Genomic DNA, 19833 nt, shown 5'->3' on the forward strand with positions numbered 1-19833 from the left:
GAACGCGGGGAATTCCAGCTCCGGAACGTGGGAAATTCCAGCTCCGGAATGCGGGGAATTCCAGCTCTGGAACGCGGGGAATTCCAGCTCCGGAATGCGGGAAATTCCAGCTCCGGAACGCGGGGAATTCCAGCTCTGGAACGCGGGGAATTCCAGCTCCGGAATGCGGGAAATTCGAGCTCCGGAATGTGGGGAATTCCAGCTCCGGAATGCGGGAAATTCCAGCTCCGCTGCCGGGCTCGGAACATCCGAGGACGAAGCTCTGGCGGCGCCCCCGGAATTCCAGCCGGGATTCGGGGCTGGCTCCCGATCCCGGCCTCGGGAGAGGCTCCAAAGGGGAAAAACCCAGCCCGAAATTCCCAGATCCCGAGGCAGAGCCCGCTCCTGCGGCTTCCCGGCGTCCCAGGGGATCCCAGGGCAGCGGGAGAGGAACTCCGGGATCGGGAGAGCGCCGGGATGCGGGAATGGGACGGGGATGCCCGGCTCCTCCTCACGCCAAAGGCTCCGGCCGCTCCCGGGAAAGCAGCGCCGCCAGCGCGCCCCGAGCTCGTTAACGCGGGGAGTTAATTGGCCCTGGAGCCGCCGGAGCCAGCCCGGAGCGGGATCCCTCGGGAGGCGCGGAGTCACTGGATCCAAGGATTTCCCAGCCCAATCCCAGCCGGCATGGCCGGATGTCCCGGATCCTGCCGGGATGGGTCATTCCAGGCTGGACAACTCCAGGCTGGATCATTCCAAGCCAGACCATTCCAGGCCGCACATTCCAACCCGCATCATTCCACACTGGCTGTCCTGGCTCATCCCAGGCCAGCTCATTCCAGGCCAGATCATTCCAAGCTGGGCCATTCCAAGCCGGATCATTCCAGGCCGGATCTTTTCAGGCTGGATCATTCCCAACCCACATCATTCCAACCCAGACCATTCCAACCCAGCTCATTCCAGGCCGGCTCATTCCAACCCAGACCATTCCAGGCCGGATTATTCCCAGCTGGTTCATTCTAGGCTGGATAATTCCAGGTTGGATCATTCCCATCCATCTCATTCCAACCCAGACCATTCCAGACTGGATCCTCCAAAAAGAGATGGATGATCCACGCCCCAGAACGATCCCGTTCCCACCCGCTGGCTGGATCCCACCGAGCAAATCAGGGAAAACTCAGGAAGGCGAATCCCAAGGAGCACTGGGAGAGCCGAAAAATTCCAGGAGATTCCCAGCAAGGTGCGGAAAAGCGGAATTGCTGCCCCCCAAATCCCGTTGACAGCGGGATGGGATGGCCAGGGATCGGCGGGGTGGGAGGTGGGGCGGGAGCAGGGATCCGTCCGGATTCCCGGCACGTTCCGGGGCCGCTCCTTCCCGTCACTCGTAGCACAGGAAGCGGATGAGCCGCGCGGGAATTTCCAGCCGGGAAATCTTGTCCAGCGCCCGCGGCCCCGCGGCGCGACGCACGCTGAGGCGGCACAGCTGGGACAGGCGCAGCGGCGTTCCTGCGGGAAACGGGACGGGAATGGGATCAGGAATGGGATCAGAATGGGATCGGAGGGGATGGGCTGCTCCAGAGCAGGGAATTCCCAGCTGGGGGCGTCCTTGTGGGAAAACAGGACGGGAATGGGATCAGGAATGGGATCAGAATGGGATCGGAGGGGATGGGCTGCTCCAGAGCAGGGAATTCCCAGCTGGAGGCGTCCTTGTGGGAAAACGGGACGGGAATGGGATCAGGAATGGGATCAGAATGGGATCGGAGGGGATGGGCTGCTCCAGAGCAGGGAATTCCCAGCTGGGGGTGTCCTTGTGGGAAAACGGGATGGGAATGGGATCAGATGGGATCAGAATGGGATCGGATGGGACGGGCTGCTCCAGAGCAGGGAATTCCCAGCTGGAGGCGTCCTTGTGGGAAAACGGGATGGGAATGGGATCAGGAATGGGATCAGAATGGGATCGGATGGGACGGGCTGCTCCAGAGCAGGGAATTCCCAGCTGGGGGTGTCCTTGTGGGAAAACGGGATGGGAATGGGATCGGATGGGATGGGCTGCTCCAGAGCAGGAATTCCCAGCTGGAGGCGTCCTTGTGGGAAAACGGGATGGGAATGGGATCGGATGGGACGGGCTGCTCCAGAGCAGGGAATTCCCAGCTGGGGGTGTCCTTGTGGGGAAACGGGATGGGAATGGGATCGGATGGGACGGGCTGCTCCAGAGCAGGGAATTCCCAGCTGGGGGTGTCCTTGTGGGGAAACGGGATGGGAATGGGATTGGGATGGGATGGGCTGCTCCAGAGCAGGGAATTCCCAGCTGGGGGTGTCCTTGTGGGAAAACGGGACGGGAATGGGATCGGAGGGGATGGGCTGCTCCAGAGCAGGGAATTCCCAGCTGGGGGTGTCCTTGTGGGAAAACGGGATGGGAATGGGATTGGGATGGGATGGGCTGCTCCAGAGCAGGGAATTCCCAGCTGGGATGGGCACAGCAGCATCCCTGAGGGAAAATGGGATCGGGAGTGGGATGGGAATGGGATCAGAAATGGGATCAGAGAGGGCTGAGCTGCTCCAGAGCAGGGAATCCCCAGCTGGGACACACAGAGCAGCGTTCCTGAGGAAAAAGGGGATGGGAATGGGATCAGAATGGGAAAGGGATCGGATGGGATTGGAATGGGATCAGAAATGGGATAAAATGGGATGGGAATGGGATTGGACGGGATCAGATGGGATTGGATGGGATCAGATGGGATCAGAGGGATCCCTGAACAGCTGGGCTGCTCCAGAGCACAGAATTCCCAGCTGGGACAGGCTCAGAGGGGTCTGTGCAGGGAAAATGGGATCAGGAACGGGATCAGAGGGGGAGGAGCTGCGCCAGAGCACGGAATTCCCAGCCGCCATCTCCCCAGCCATGGGAACGAGCCTGGTTCTACCTCCCCAGGCCCGGGTGGGATGCAATTCCCACTGGGAACGGGTTCATCCCGGCTCCCTCCCCTGCCTGGATGGGATTACTGGAGCCAGGGAATCGTTTTGGTTGGAAAAGATCCCCTGGGATGGAATCCGAGCATTCCCGGCCGTCCCCGAGTGCCACATCCAGAGGGAAATCCCTCTGGGAATGGGGACTCCCCCCTGCCCTGGGCACTTCCAAGGCCTGACCGCCTTTTCCACGGAGAAATTTTCCCTAAAATCCAATCCCTGGCCCAGCCTGAGGCCGTTCCCTCTCCTCCTGTCCCCGTTCCCTGGGATCACATCCCAAATCCCCCCAGCTGCCCCCTCCTCTCAGGGAATTCTGGGGATCCAGAAGTTCCCCCTGATCCCACTTTTCTCCATTCCAGGTCCTTTCCCAACTCCCTCAGCCGCTCCATTCCCAAAAATCCAACAGCACCCCCAGATCACCCACTCGGATCCACCAGGATTATCCCAAACTTCCCGATTTCTGCCGGATTAATCCCCAGCTTCCCAAATCCACACCTGCCCTGGAGCTGCTGGAATTTAAGGATACAGATCCAAAGGGAAACTAAAAATCCAACTGGAATTTGTGTCGGGAAGCAGCTCCAGGGGAATTCCCGGCAGCTGCGTGGAGGGAGCAGGAAACTCCGGAAAATACAAGGACAAACCTTGGAATATCCAAGGCCGGGCTAATCCTTAAAATCCTTCCAATCACACAGATTGGAGAACCCACCCGCAGCGGGAGGCGCCGGAATTCCCGGGATTTGGGGTTTATCCCACTTACGCTCGTAATATTCCAAGCACTTGGCGGCAGGGCTGCTGCTCCAGGTGTAATCCAACGGCTTCTTCCCGCGGTTATCCCGGGCGTAGATATTCCCACCAAATTCCACCAGCAGCTCCACCAGATCCGCGTTCCTCACCTTGGCCGCGTGGTGCAGAGCGGTCTCGTGGAGCTTGGCCGCGTTCACGTTGGCACCTGGAAAACAGGGAAAAATCCGTCTGGGAAGAGCCTGGCTCAGCCTGGGATTGAGGGATGGTTGGATGGGAAAACAGGGAAAAATCCATCCGGGAAGAGCCGGGCTTGGCCTGGGATTGAGGGATGGCTGGATGGGAAAACAGGGAAAAATCTGTCTGGGAAGAGCTGGGCTCAGCCTGGGATTGAGGGATGGTTGGATGGGAAAACAGGGAAAAATCCATCTGGGAAGAGCCTGGCTCGCCCTGGAATCAAGGAATGGTTTGATGGGAAAACAGGGAAAAATCCATCCGGAAAAAGCTGGGCTCGGCCTAAAATTAAGGAATGCTTTGATGGGAACACCGGGAAAAATCCATCCGGGAACAGCTGGGCTCGGCCCGGAATTGAGGAATGGTTTGATGGGAAAACAGGGAAAAGGAAAATTCCATCCTGGAAAATGCCGGCTCGCCCAAAATGAAGGAATGGTTTGATGGGAACACCGGGAAAAATCCATCTGGGAAAAGCCGGCTCATCTTGAAATTAAGGAATGGTTTGATGGGAGGGGAAAACAGTGGGAAAATGCGAGGGAGTCTCCCAAAAATCCCAGGAAAAGGCTGGGATCTGAGCACTCCTGGATTTGTTTGGCCGATTGGACATTTCTGGAGGGATTTCAATCCCGGTTTTTGGGTGGGAATCGCTTCCTGCAAAGCCATTCCCAGCCCTCTCCATGGGATATTCCCACTCCAGGCAGGGAGAACGGTGAATTATTCCCACAGCAATTCCCGTGGGATATTCCGGCTCAGCCAGAGCTGGGATCTGTTTCAGTTCCAGATATTTTTCCAAGTTTTTTGTAAGTTTTAAGGAAAAAACTCCTTCCCTGCTCCCAAAAAAAAGCTGAAATTTGATCACCCGCCTTTTCCAGCAGAGCTGGGAGAGGCGGAACTCAAATTTTTTTAGGGATGCGTGGCCAAGCCGAGCTTAATTAGATCCATGAATTAATTGGAATGAAGGAGAAAGTGGAATTTTTAGGCAATTCCTGGGTGCCCCAGATTGGGAATCCCAGCAGGTGGAGCCAGGAATTCACATGGAATTTCTCCATAATTAATGTTCCCATAATGAATCAATTAATCCATCCTCAGCCCTGGGCTGAGTCTCCTCCAGGGCAAGGGAAGGACAAGTGAAATTCCCAGGAAAACCAGAGGAAAAGTGGGATGTGAGACCCGGATCCGACCGAGCGCAGCAGGAAATGGGGGGATTTCCACAGATTTTGGTCTGTGAAAGGGAATGGGAATCATGGAATGGTTGGACCGGGACCTTCACGGTTTTCCAGCTCCACGGGCAGGGACAATTCCCGCTATCCCAGCTGGCTCTGAGGCCACTTCCAAGGCTGGAATTCCACAACCCCAGGACAAGATCCAAGCATGGAATCCCCTCGCTGGAAAACCCGGTTTTTTTCCCCCCCCCACCCCTTCAGCTTCGAGGGAATTCTGCAGGGTGGGAGGGAGGGGGAGGGGGGAGGTGCTTCCCAGGGTGATTCCCGAGGGATTCCCGGGGTGATTCCCGAGGGATTCCCGGCGGGATGGCCGTACCCGCCTGGAGCAGCAGCTTGGCGCAGTGCAGGTGCTGCCGGGCACAGGCCACGTGCAGCGGCGTCCCAAAGTGGCAGTCGTGAGCCTCCAGGTTGGCACCGACGTCGATGAGGAGCTGCACGCACTCGGAGCTGCCTGCGGCACGGAGAGGAGCGGGAATCGCGGTGGAAAAGGGGGGATCGGAGGTAAAACGGGGAAAACCGGAGTTGGAACGGGGGAAATCCCAGTGGAAACGGGGGAAATCGGAATTAAAATGGGGAAAATCCCAGTTAGAGCAGGGAAATCCTGGTTAGAGCGGGGGAATCTCGGTGGAAACGGGAAAATCGGAGTTAAAATGGGGGAAATCCCAGTGGAAATGGGGGAAATCCCAGTTAAAGCGGGGGAATCGGAGTTAGAGGGGGAATCCTGGTTGGAGCGGGAGAATCGGGAGTTGAAATGGGGGGAAATCCCAGTTAAAACGGGAGAAATCCCAGTGGAAACGGGGGAAATCGGAATTAAAATGGGGGAAATCCCAGTTAGAGCAGGGAAATCCTGGTTAGAGCGGGGGAATCTCGGTGGAAACAGGAAAATCGGAGTTAAAATGGGGGAAATCGGAATTAAAATGGGGAAAATCCCAATTAGAGCAGGGGAATCGGAGTTGAAATGGGGAAAATCCCAGTTAAAATGGGCGAAATCCCAGTGGAAATGGGCAAAATCCCAGTGGAAACAGGGGAAATCGGAGTTAAAATGGGGAAAATCCCAGTTAGAGCAGGGAAATCCTGGTTAGGGCGGGGAAATCCTGGTGGAAACGGGAAAATCAGAGTTAAAATGGGAAATCCCAGTGGAAACAGGAAAACTGGAGGTGAAATGGGGAAAATCGGAGTTAAAACAGGAAAATCCCAGTTAAAACGGAGAAAATCCCGGTTAAAGCGGGAAAATCCAAGTTAAAACCAGAAAAATCCGAGTTAAAACAGGGAAAATCCCAGTTAAAATGGGGGAAATCCCAGCGGAAACAGGGGAAATCCGAGTTAAAAACGGGAAAATTGGAGTTAAAATGGGGAAAATCCCAGTTAGAGCAGGGAAATCCCAGTGGAAATGGGAAAATCAGAGTTAAAATGGGGAAAATCGGAGTTGAAAGCAGGAAAAACCCAGTTAAAATGGGGAAAATCCCAATTAAAGCGGGGGAATCCTGGTTGGAGCGGGAGAATTGGGAGTTGAAATGGGGAAAATCGGAGTTGAAATGGGGGAAATCCCTGATAAATGGGGGAAATCCCAGTTAAAATGGGCGAAATCCCAGTTAAAATGGGAGAAATCCCAGTGGAAACGGGGGAAATCGGAATTAAAATGGGGAAAATCCCAGTTAGAGCAGGGAAATCCTGGTTAGAGCGGGGGAATCCCGGTGGAAACGGGAAAATCGGAGTTAAAATGGGGAAAATCCCAGTGGAAATGGGGGAAATCCCAGTGGAAACCGGGGAAATCAGAATTAAAATGGGGAAAATCCCAATTAAAGTGGGGGAATCGGAGTTAGAGGGGGAATCCTGGTTGGAGCGGGAGAATCGGGAGTTGAAATGGGGAAAATCGGAGTTGAAATGGGGGAAATCCCAGTGGAAATGGGGGAAATCCCAGTTAGAGCAGGGAAATCCTGGTTAGAGCGGGGGAATCTCAGTGGAAACGGGAAAAATGGGAGTTAAAATGGGGGAAATCGGAATTAAAATGGGGAAAATCCCAGTTAAAGCGGGGGAATCGGAGTTGAAATGGGGAAAATCCCAATTAAAATGGGGGAAATTCCAGTTAAAATGGGCAAAATCCCAGTGGAAACAGGGGAAATCGGAGTTAAAATGGGGGAAATCCCAGTTAGAGCAGGGAAATCCTGGTTAGAGCAGGAGAATCCCGGTGGAAATGGGGAAAATTGGAGTTAAAATGGGGAAAATCCCAGTTAAAATGGGAAATCTGAGTTAAAACAGGGAAAATCCAAGTTGAAATGGGGGAAATCCGAGTTAAAATGGGAAAATCCGAGTTAAAACAGGGAATTCCAAGTTGAAACCGGGAAAATCCAAGTTCAAACAGGAAAATCTGAGTTCAAACTGGGAAAATCTGAGTTCAAACAGGAAAATCTGAGTTCAAACTGGGAAATCTGAGTTCAAACAGGAAAATCTGAGTTCAAACTGGGAAATCTGAGTTCAAACAGGAAAATCTGAGTTCAAACAGGAAAATCTGAGTTCAAACTGGGAAATCTGAGTTCAAACAGGAAAATCTGAGTTCAAACTGGGAAATCTGAGTTCAAACTGGGAAATCCGAGTTCAACTGGGGAAATCTGAGTTCACCCAGGGGAAAAAAACCTCTGCCATTTCCCACAAAACCTCTGGAAATTCCCCAAAACCCTCTGACATACCCACAAACCCCCCTCCACCTCTTTCCCTACCACCCCCCCGGGAACGCCGGCAGCGCCCGCACGATTCCCACCCAAAGGAAGCCACGTGGGGCTTTCTCCCCGAGCTCCGAGGCGCGGCTATCCATGGAAAAGCTGGGATTTGGGATTTACCGTTCATGCAGGCCTCGTGCAGGGGCGAGGCCGTGAACAGCGGGGGGTTCACGCGGGCGCCGTGCGACAGCAGCACCCGCACGCACTCGGCGCTGCCCGAGGAGCAGGCGTCGCACAGCGGCGTGCTGCCGTCGATGTTCCGGGCATCCACCTGCGGGAAAGGCCGGGAAAACCTCGCCTGGGATTCACGGCATCGTGGAATGGTGGGAATGTTACGGTCGGGAAGGGATTTCTGCACGTCATCGTGGAGTTCGGGTGAAGTCAGCATTGGCCCGTGTCGCCAGGTGCCACATGCACAGGGATTTGGAATTCCTTCGTGGATGGGGACTCCACCCCTGCCCTGGGCAGCCCATTTCAATGCTTTCCAACCTTTTCCATGGAGGAATTTTCCCAAAAATCCAGCCTGCCTCTCCCCTGGCCCAGCCTGAGGCCGTTCCCTCTCTCCTGTCCCTGTTCCCTGGCAGCAGAGCCCGACCCCCCCGGCTGCCCCCTCCTGTCAGGGACTTGTGCAGAGCCACAAGGGCCCCCCTGAGCCTCCTTTGCTCCAGCCTGAGCCTCTTTCCAGCTCCCTCAGCCACTCCAGCCCTTTCCCAGCTCCCTCAGGAATTCTCCAGCTCCTTTCTCCCTTCCCTGGACGTGCTCCAGCCCCTCCAGATATTTCCTGGAGTGACAACCCACAACTTGGCCATCAGGGCAAATCTACCCAGAGCCTCCCCCCGATTTTAGCTCTGCAGCTGGCGGCGTAACCCCGACCCCACCAACAGCTTCCAAACACCAATCCAGAGGAATTCCCGGCTGGATCAGAGGCGGATGCACACCTGGGCCCCCGCATCCAGCAGCAGCTTGACGCACTGGGCCTGGCCCCTGAGGCTGGCCTCGTGCAGGGGGGTGATGGAGTCGTAGGTGACGGCGTTGACACAGGCGCCGCTCTCGATGAGCTGCTGCAGCTGCAGGAGCTCCCCTCTGCGGGCGGCCTCGTGCACCGGCGTGCGGTCGGCCCAGAAAGCTGGAAAAGAGGGGGGAAAAAAACATCCAGGAGTTCACAAAGAAAATCAAGGATATGGATAAATGGGGATTTGGTATCCTGCGGGTTGGGTAACGCGAAGGAATTTCTGGCTGGGAGGGGTTGGAATGGAATTCCTGGAGATGTGGTTGCTCCATGCCTGGAATTGTTGCAGGACAGGTTGGGTGGGGCTTGGAGCAGTCTGGGATAGTGGGAAGGTGTTGGAATGAGATGGGTTTCCAACCCTTTCAACCCAAATTATTCCATGAATCTGTGGAGCTCTGGATTCCTGCAGGAGCGTGGGATGGCTGGAAGGAGAGGGAACTGGGATCAAGGATCATCCCAGCCCACCCCAAAAATACCTTCCCAAACTCCGGATTCCTGGAAGAGCATGGGATGGATAGAAGGAGAGGGAGATGGGATTGAGGAGCATCCCACCTCAAAAATACCTTCCCAAATTCCGGGTTCATGGAGCAGCATGGGACAGCTGGAATGAGAGGGAACTGGGATCAAGGATCATCCCAGCCCACCTCAAAAATACCTTCCCAAATTCTGGATTCATGGAGAAGCATGGAATGGCTGGGAGAGGGAACTGAGGAGCATCCCACCTCAAAAACACCTTCCCAAAAAGTCCATGGAGCTTGGAAAAATGAGTTCCCACCTCTGCTGGACACCTGGCACAGGCCGAGGCCGGTTGGTCACCATTAGGTGCCAACGTCACCTCCCTTCAGGGGAGTTTTGCTGCTGAGGCAGCGGTGAGCAAAACCAGCTCCGAGGGTTCAGGAATCCTCTCCATAAAAATAAAGGGAATTCTGGGTCCCAGCGTTTTCACAGCACGGGCTGTGCAGGGTTTTTCCTTGGCTTGTTGGATCCTCGTTCCTTGGCCAATCTCCTGGGCAGGAGGGTTCTCCTTGCCTGGATTTCCTCGTGGTTTATGGCAGGAGAAGCAAATCCAAACAAGGATGGAGAGTTCAGAGCCCCCTCCAGGACCCGAAAGGGCTCCAGGAGAGCTGCAGAGGGACTGGGAACAAGGCATGGAGGAACAGGACACAGGGAATGGCTTCCCAGTGCCAGAGGGCAGGGCTGGATGGGAGATTGGCAATTGGGAATTGCTGGCTGGGAGGGTGGGCAGGGGCTGGAATGGAATTCCCAGAGCAGCTGGGGCTGCCCCTGGATCCCTGGAATGTCCAAGGCCAGGCTGGACATTGGGGCTGGGAACACCCTGGGATAATGGAAGATTCCCTGCCCGTGGAATTGGATGGGATTGGGATGGGATTTGAGGTCTTTTCCAACCCAACCCATTCTGGGATTTCAGGAAGCTGCCTCGTGGCACCTTTCTGGCCCATTCCCATGGGATAACAGCAGCTGGAGCAATCCCTGCCTCACGGATCCGAACTTCCCTGCCACGGGCAGCTGCCCCTGACTTCCATCTGCTCCAAGATCCTCTGGAGCTCCTGGCACCCCCAGATGTGACCAGGACAGAGCAAATCTGGGCAGGTCCAGGTCAGGGATGGCTCCGAGGGCAGAGCTGATCCCAAATTCCCTGTTCTGCAGGAAGGACACGGACACACCATCCAGACCCTGCTGGCCCTCGGCGCTGACGTCCAGGCCAAGGATGGGAAGGGCTCCTCGGGGCTTATGTCAGGAGAAGCAAATCCAACTGAGGATGGAGAGCTCCGAGCCCCTTGCAGGGCCTAAAGGGGCTCCAGGAGAGCTGCAGAGGGACTGGGGCCAAGGCATGGAGGGACAGGAGCCAGGGAATGGCTTCCCAGTGCCAGACGGCAGGGCTGGATGGGAGATTGGGAATTGGGAATTGCTGGCTGGGAGGGTGCGCAGGGGCTGGAATTGCCAGAGTAGCTGTGGCTGCTCCATCCCTGAGAGTATCCAAGGCCAGGCTGGAGCAAGCTGGGACAGTGGGAGGTGTCCCTGTACACGGCAGGGATTTGGAATGACATCCACATCCCGGGCTTTTGGAGGAGGAGGGAAGCTGCAGCCGGGGCCAGAATTCCTAATCCTGCGACACCGCTCCGGCTCCGCTGAAGGACAGGCAGGGAATCAGGGATGGCTCCGGCCGCCGGCAGGGACCGGCCCCGCCCCGCCCCGGGAAGCGGCCGCAGCTCGGGGACACGAGCCCGCAGCGGCTCCGGCCCTGCCGGGGTCACCCGGGCGGGATCGGGACACCCAAGGTGGGCACATCCCCTCTCCCCCAGCCCCACACCAGCGCCCGCGGGAATTGCGGGAGGAACGGGGATCGTTCCCCGCGCCCTGAGGCGGTCCCAAGAGCATCCTCTTATTCCTGTCCTTGCGAGAGCCCGTTCGCCCCCTAAATCGCCCTGCAAGCCCCCAAACCGTCCGCAAAGCCCCAAAACCCACCCTCTAACCCCCAAAAGCATTCCGGCAAGCGCTAAAACCATCCTGAAAGCTCCAAAACCACCTTTCAACCCCCAAATCCACCCTGCAACGCCCGAACCCGTCCTGAAAGCCCCAAACCTCCTCTGCAAGCCCGAAATCCCTCCTGCAAGCCCCAAAACCACTCTGCAACACCCAGAACCATCCTGAAAGCCCCAAACCTACTCTGCAACCCCCAAAACGACCCCGCAACCCCCAAAACCATTCCGCAACACCCAAAGCCACTCTGCAACACCCAGAACCACCCTGAAAGCCCCAAACCTACTCTGCAACCCCCAAATCCCTCCTGCAAGCCCCAAAACCACCCCGCAACCCCCAAACACATCCTGAAAGCCCCAAACCCACCTTGCAACGCCCAAACCCATCCTGAAATCTCCAAGACCACCTTGCAACCCCCAAAACCATCCTGAAAGCCCCAAGACCACCTTGCAAGCCCCAAACCCATCCCGCAAGCCGCCCAAGCCCACCCCGCAACCCCCCGAACCCGACGCTAGGAACAGCCCCCGTCTCTTCCCGGCGCGGCTCCGCTGCCCAGCTCCTTTCCCGGATTTCCCCCCGAGGTGTCCCCGGCTCATCCCGACCCCACAGCCCCAGGCCGGCCCCACACACCGATGTCGCCCCGCCAGGAGCCGCCGCCGCCGGCGCTCTCCATGGCCCGGCCCCGCGCAGCCGCCGCCTCCGGCCTGGTGCCGCTCCGCCTCCCGCGCGCGGGCCCTCACGGAGCTCCTCCCAGGGCCCCCCCGCCGCGGGGCACGCCGGGAGTTGTAGTGCGGGGCCGGGGACACCGGGATGGGGGAACGGGGAGGGGGTACTGGGGGTACTGGGATGGGGAACGGCCGTACTGGGGGCTGTTCAGGTACAGGGGGTACTGCAGGTACTGGTGCGTGTGGGGAGGGGATACTGGGGGCACTGGTATGTGGAGGAAGGGGGTACTGGGGGTACTGGTTGGTGCGGGTTAGGGTTAGGGGGTAATGGGGACGCTGGTGGATGCAGGGAAGGAGGAGTGGGGACACTGGTATGGGGTGCAGGGGGTACTGGTGGGTGTGGGGAGGAGGTACTGGGGACACTGGTGTGTGTCCATAAGGGCACTGGGAGTACTGGTATGGGGTGCAGGGGGTACTGGGGGTACTGGTATGGGGTGCAGGGGTCCTCTCTCTTCAAGGAGAGCTGCTCCTCCAAGAAGAGATCCTGCAGGATTCCTGCATTTTTACATTTTTTAGGAAATTCCAGTTTTTAGGGAGAAAATAAGAAGTCAAATTCTGTTGCTTCTATTCTGCAGTGACTTCACTCCTAACACAGAAATCCACCCTGTCCTTGTTCCCTGCTTGGATGGAAAAATCCATGTTTTCCAGCAGTGGGCATTTTTCTCCTGAAAATACCCATTTTGGAGAAAAATACCCATTCTGGAAAAAAATATCCATTTTGGAAAAAAATATCCAGTTTGGAGCAACCCAATTTTTCCCACTGCAGGAGGATGAAATGACCCAAATCCAGCAGGAAACTCCAGCTCAGCACAAGGATGGACAGGATAGGAAAATCAGTGGAAATCATTCCATAAAAACTTCGAATTGTCCCACCCTGTCAAGTGAGACAGTTGGAGGATTTTTCCAGGATGAAATCTCTCAGCAAGGGAGATTTTCTAGAGGAATTGGGGCTGCTCCATGCCTGGAATTGTCCAAGGTGAGGTTGGAGCAACCTGGGATAGCGGAAGGTGTCCGTGCCCTTGGAACTGGATGAGCTTTAAGGTCCCTTCCCGCCCAAACCATTCCATGATTCCAGGATTTTTGCCGGGATCAAACCTTTTGGAAAGAGCTCGTATCTCCTGGCTCCAGCTGTTCCTGGTAAAGAGCAAGAATTCCTGGCAAGAATTCATATTTCCACTCAATATTTGGAGATCCACGTCGCGAAATAACAAAATAATGAAAATTATTTTGAAGAACGATTTAGTAAAAAAAACGGGGGAGGGAAAACGGCAAAAATAATGGGAAAAAATTAATAATCTGCCCCCTGCTGAAAACATCCAGACATTTCCTCACTTTCTTGTCACCTTTGAGGCATTTCCTGAGGATTCGGTGGGGTTTTCCCCGTTGTGAAAACACCATTCCTCTAAGCTGGGTTTAGTCCGAGCCTTTGGGCGGGGGTGGTTGAACTTTAGGCCTGACTCAAAAGCCACCAGAACTGTTTCAAGATGTGTGGCACTGGCACAGAGCAGCACGAGGAAGCTGCAAGGTGCCAAAACGGCCAAAAAGGAAAAGCCAACCCAAAAATAAATGGAAGCAGAAGGGAAAAATCTTAACTGGGTTTGACTGGGATGAGAGCGGTGCCGGAAGGCAGCGGGAGAAACACCAAAGATGCTCCTCCATGGGGCATTTTGGAGGAGTTTCACCCTTTTTTGGGAAGATTTTCACTTTTTAGGGGGAAGATTTTGGCTTTTAAAAAAATGAATTTCGCTTTTGTGGGTAGATTTTCACATTTTTTTTAAGATTTTCACACTTTCATTGAAGATTTTCACAGTTTTATTGAAGATTTTCACTTTTTCGGGAAGATTTTTCACTTTTTGGGGAAGATTTTCACACTCCACTGAAGATTTTTGCATTTTTTTAAAGATTTTTCACTTTTTGGGGGAAGATTTTCCTTTTTTTTAAAGAGGTTTTCACTTTTTTTTTTTTTAGAAGATCTTAATTTTTAAAAGATTTTCCATTTTTTTAAAGGTTTTTCACTTTTTGGGGAAGATTTTCATATTTTTTTAAAGATATTAATTTTTTTTAAGATGTTCACTTTTTAAAAAGATTTTCACACTTTTATTGAAGCTTTCCATTTTTTTTGGAAGATTTTCACATTTTTAAAAAAAATTCAGTTTTCTTAAGATTTTCAGGGTTTTTAAGATTTTCAATTTTTTAAAAAAGATTTTCTCTTTTTGGGAAGATTTTCACACTTTTTGGAAGATGTTGATTTTTTTTAAGGTTGTCACTTTTTTCCAAGATTTTCACACTTTTATTGAAGATTTTCACTTTTTTTTTAAGATTTTAGGTTTTTTTTATGATATTCAATTTTTTTAAAGGTGTTTCACTTTTTCTGGAATATTTTCCCCTTTTTGGGGAAGATTTTCCCTTTTTTGGGGAAGATTTTCACATTTTTTAAAAGATTTTCATTTTATTTTAAGGTTTTCACTTTAAAAAAAAAGATTTTCACTTTTTTTGGGAAGATTCTGATTTTTTTTAAGATTTTCAATTTTTTTAAAGGTTTTCACGCTTTTTTGGGAAGATTTTCCCTTTTTCTCGAAGATTTTCACCTTTTTTAAAGATTTTTGCTTCTTTTTTGGAAGATTTTCACTTTTTTTTTGACAGATGTGACAAAATTCAAGGGGAAATAAAATAAAATCAATCAAAATTTGCTTGTCTTGCTGCAAGATTTCAGAGATTAAGGGAGTTTTTCTTGAGCTGAGGGAAAAATGGGGTGAGACACCTTTAGGGGGTGACACCCACCTTGAGAGTGGTGTGGAATGAAGCTGAAATTTGGGTCCAAAAGTCCAGATTTTGCATTTTAGGCTTTTTTTCCTGCAGTTTGGTTTGACAAGCAGAGCATAAATGGGGGGAGCAAACCTCTCTCTGTCCACCTGGGTTAAAGCAGGAGGGTCCAAAGCCCTTCTTGAGCACCCAGAAATCTTTGCATCCATTTTTTTCACAGTGGGAAGGCGACAATTCCGCCAAGAACTCCACAGCTTTTCCAGGCTCAGGAGCAGCAGCAGCCAAAGATAAGGAGATCAGAGGAAGCCCCAAGTTCTCTGGGCTCACTTTCCCTTTCAGCCAAGGTCCTCAGGCAGAGTTTTCCCAGCCAAGGGGCTCTAAACTCGAGCTCATGAGCAGGAGAGGAAGAGGATCCTCCAGGAAACCACTGATTTTGGAGAAAGTTGGAGAAGCCAGTCTGGGAAAGCCTTGCTGCCAAACTGGAATAATGGCTTCAAAAATTCATGGAAGAGACCGAAATCATATGATCACAAACCTGTGGAAATCAAGGAAAAAAACCAACCCAACCTCTCACGTCACAAATGATGTGTGAGGATGGTGAGGCCTTGGGATAGGATTCCCAGAGAAGCTGTGGCTGCTCCATCCCTGGAAGCGTCCAAGGCCAGGTTGGAGCAACCTGGGATAGTGGAAGGTGTCCCTGCCCACGGAAGGACTCCTGGAACACGGAACTGGGAGATGTTGAAGGTCTCTTCCCACCCAAACCGTTCCATGATCATAAGGAAATAGGAGAAAAGCAGAGAAACTCAGCATTCCCAGGAATTCCTGGGATTCACCCAGGGCAGGGAAAAGGATCCTCTGCGGTGTTTGTGTTTTCACACTGGGCTCCTGGCACTGCCCCACACAGCCAAAAACGAGCTCAGATTTCACGATTTGCTTTACCCTGACATCATCCAGCAGGACAGCTGTCCTCAGGAAACGCTGCTGCCGCCTCCCACTCCACTCTTTTTTCTTTCACGGACAGAATCTGCAGGGATCACTCGTTTTCTTTCTGTTGGTTTTCTGAATAAAAGAGGAAATAAAACTCCAAATGACTTCTTTAATTCCGACTTAAGTAGGCTAGAGCCTTGTGAGTCAAGGTTTCAAAGAAGCCAAAATAGAGCCTTGCCAGGAAGCGGGTGCCCACCACGGTGACATCATGGGCTTGCCTTGTCACCACCCAAAAAAGTCATGAGGCACCAAAGAGGGGCAGAGAAACTCCGCTTAGAAATGGGCTTCGACCTCCAGAGGCTCCAGTTCCCCTCCCCAGCAAAGTTAACAGAATCATGGATTGTGGAAAAGACCTTTAGGATGATCCAGTCCAAACATCGGGATCAATGAGGACAAAATCCCTTCGAATTCTTTGCTTTTCTAAGCACTGAAAAAGGAAACGTGGAATTCTACGTTTCCTCACCACAAGTAATTCCCAACACTAAAATACTTGGATTTCATTGGGACAGTGATTGAATGATCCCACTGGAGGTGAGAATTTGGATGTTCTGACTGTGGATCTGCTCCAGAACCTCAGAGACCTCCTCACATCTCTTAGGTCAAGGCACAGGGCTGTTGATTTTCCCCCTTCAAAGGGCATCTGGGAACATATTTCTGTCTCAGTGAGAATTCCAGGTTTTTATCTGCCAGCAGGAGCTAGAAGAATCCATGGATCTGGCAAATTGGAGACACACTGCTGGGAAATTTTTTGCCATAAATGGTGCCCTGCCCCAAAAAAAGCCACTTTTTCTTCCCCCCACCTTCATTTTTCACCAGGCAGCAGCACTTTGCACTTTCCATTGCTGCTGTAGCAAATTCTTAGGATGGGTGAAATATCCGTGAGGGCACGTTCCTGACTTATTTGGGTAATAAGTGACTCATAAATGAGTTGTCCCATCGTTGTTCCTTCTCCTTTTTTAGCTCGTTTGCCAATCTTTCCTGCAAGGCTCAGCAGAGCTAAACCAGATCCTGGGCACTGAGCACTGAGACCCTCAAATCCCGGCAAGGATCGGGAAGCAGCTTCTCCATAAATTTATTACGGATGCAGCACCGTGGATCTCGTTGCCAAAAGCACCTGGAATCCCAAGTGGAATCCCCTCCAAGACTCACTGCTCAGCCAACCACAACCTTTGCCCCAGCGTTCGGCACGGGGTGTTCCTACAGCCTCTTGTGTAAGAGGTTGGGCAAGTCCAGATCTCCCTGTTCCCCGCTCCAAAGTCGATTGCAACATTCGCCATTTGATGCATTTTTGGTGTTTCTGAGCCCAGCCTGGTGAACCCTAAAAATGATCATCTGCTCCTGCTGTTCCATGGAGGGTTCACTGATACTGGGATGAGGTAACTCAGAACCATCAAAAGGGACTTTCATGATCCCCTCAGCCCCTTCCTTTGGCTCCGACCCTCATGGCCTTCCCCCAGATTTCTTTATCCATTCTGGCCCCTTCCCTCCTCTCCTCACCCCATTTCTGTGGCACTCACCCTCATTCCCTCAAGTCTTCTCCTGCTGAGCCTGTCCCTCACCTCAGGGCCTTCCCCAGAGCTCTGTTTTGGATCTTTTCTCATTCCCTCACATCATTCCTTAAACCCCTTCCTTCACCTCAGTCCTTCCCCCTCAGTGTATTTCCTCAGCTCCTCATTTTGGATCTTCCCTCAGTCCCTGTTCCCTCATTCCTTCTCTCACCCCTCACATCATTCCCTGAGTCCCTTCCCTCACCTCAGTCCTTCCCCCTCAGTGCCGTCCCTCAGTCTCCCCAAAACCCCTTCCCTGATCCCCTCAGCCCCTTCCCACAGGGCCTCTCCCCATCTTTTCCTCATCCATTCTGGCCCCTTCCCTCATCTCCTCACCCCATTTTTGTGTCCCTCACCCTCACTCCCTCAGTCTCTTCCTGTTCCAAACACATCCCTCACTTCAGTGCCTTCCCCAGAGCTTTGTTTTGGATCTTTCCTCATTCCCTCACCCCCTCACATCATTCCTTAAACGCCTTCCCCCTCAGTCCCCCCAAACCCCCTTCCCTGATCCCCTCAGCTGCTTCCTTTGGCTCTTCCCTCAGCCCCTCCCCTCGGGGCTTTTCCTCATCATTTTTATCTGTTCTGGCCCAGTGCTTTTCCTCAGCTCCTCATTTTGGATCTTCCCTCAGTTCTTCTCCCCTCATTTCTTCTTTTCCTCATCCCTCACATCATTCCCTGAGTCCCTTCCCTCCCCTCAGTGCCTTCCCTCAATCCCCCCCAAAGCCCCTTCCCTGATCCCCTCAGTCCCTTCCCTCAGGGCCTCTCCCCAGACTTCTTTATCCATTCTGGCCCCTTCCCTCCTCTCCTCACCCCATTTCTGTGGCACTCACCCTCATTCCCTCAAGTCTTCTCCTGCTGAGCCTGTCCCTCACCTCAGGGCCTTCCCCAGAGCTCTGTTTTGGATCTTTTCTCATTCCCTCACATCATTCCTTAAACCCCTTCCTTCACCTCAGTCCTTCCCCCTCAGTGTATTTCCTCAGCTCCTCATTTTGGATCTTCCCTCAGTCCCTGTTCCCTCATTCCTTCTTTTCCTCACCCCCTCACATCATCGTCTGAGTCCCTTCCCTCACCTCAGTCCTTCCCCCTCAGTGCCTTCCCTCAGTCTCCCCAAAAACCCCTTCCCTGACCTTCTCAGCCACTTTCTTTGGCTCTTCATTCAGCCCCTTCCCCCAGGGCCTTTCCCCATCATTTATCTGTTCTGGCCCAGTATTTTTCCTTAGCTCCTCATTTTGCACCTTCCCTCAGTCCCTTTCCCCTCATTCCTTCTCTCACCCCTCACATCATTCCCCGAGTCCCTTCCCTCACCTCAGTCCTTCCCCCTCAGTGCCTTCCCTCAATCCCCCCAAAACCCCTTCCCTGACCCCCTCAGCCCCTTCCCTCAGGGCCTTTCCCCAGATTTCTTTATCCATTCTGGCCCCTTCCCTCATCTCCTCACCCCATTTTTGTGTCACTCACCTCAGAGCTTCCCTTCAACCCTCAGCCCCATCCCTGCTCCCCATACCCCCTTGTCCCCCATGGACATGGGTTGGGATACCCCCGCAGTCCCTCACGGGGTGGCTCCAGGCCACACACCCACAGGGAAATGGATGTTTAAGCACAAAAAGAATATAAATAATCCCGTTTTTCTGTAGCACCTGGAATCTGCCCAGATCAGCCCAGCAAGGAGACAGTTTGTCCTTGAGGAGTTGTGGGAAGAGCTGAAGTCAGGTATGGCAGGGCTGAGGGGATCAGGGAAAGGATTGAGGAGGAAGGACTGAGGTGAGGGAAGGGGCTCTGGCCATGGTGGGAACTGTGAGGGGATAAGGAAAGGAATTTTGGGACTGAGGGAAGGACCAAAGCAAGGAGCTGAGGGAAAATACTGAGGGGGAAGGACTGAGGTGAGGGAATGACCTCAAGGAATGATGTGAGGGACGAAGGGAATGAGGAAATGGGTTTGTGGGACTGAGGGAAGATCCAAAACAAGGGTGAGTTGGTCAGGGAGGGAATTGGGGGAGATTGAGGGAAGATCCAAAAGAGGGAAAACGCTGAAAGGGAAGAACTGAGGTCAGAAAGGGTCTCTCGCCATGATGTGAGGGGATGAGGGAAGGGGCAGTGGGAAGAGCTCAAGTCAGGCATGGAAGGGCTGAGGTGATCGAGGAGGAGGTCGAGACAGGACTGGGGCAAGATCCACACCAAGAGCAAACACTGATGGCCGAGCCAGGAGTTCACAACGAGCAGTCTGAGGGACGGCACGGAAGAGGAAAAGCCGGGCACGGGCAGCCAGGACCGGTGACCGCGGGAAGAGGAAAAGCCGGCCATGACCAAGCAAGGCCGGTGACCGCGGGAAGAGGAAAACCCGCGGGCGTCCCCTCGCTCTCTTTCCGGTTCAGTTTTCACTTTCTGTTTTTTTCCCCGCCGCTCCCGCCCCTCGTCCCCTCCTTCCCTCTCCCCTCCCCCGCCCGCCCC

General features: G+C 53.4%; 1 protein-coding gene across 1 annotated transcript; it reads right to left on the reverse strand.

Moving 5' to 3' along the window:
* Window positions 1–963: 963 nt before the first annotated feature.
* On the reverse strand, window positions 964–12078 carry ASB13 (ankyrin repeat and SOCS box containing 13). The gene is made up of 6 exons (XM_048300120.1): window positions 11997–12078; window positions 8794–8981; window positions 7976–8126; window positions 5455–5589; window positions 3698–3889; window positions 964–1482 (listed from the first exon to the last, which is right to left on the reverse strand). Exons 1-6 carry the CDS (start codon window positions 12037–12039, stop codon window positions 1355–1357), a joined length of 837 nt encoding a protein of 278 aa, XP_048156077.1. The 5' UTR covers window positions 12040–12078; the 3' UTR covers window positions 964–1354.
* Window positions 12079–19833: the final 7755 nt, after the last annotated feature.

Source organism: Corvus hawaiiensis, chromosome 4, assembly GCF_020740725.1.
Source record: "Corvus hawaiiensis isolate bCorHaw1 chromosome 4, bCorHaw1.pri.cur, whole genome shotgun sequence".
NCBI classification, from domain to species: Eukaryota; Metazoa; Chordata; class Aves; order Passeriformes; family Corvidae; genus Corvus; species Corvus hawaiiensis.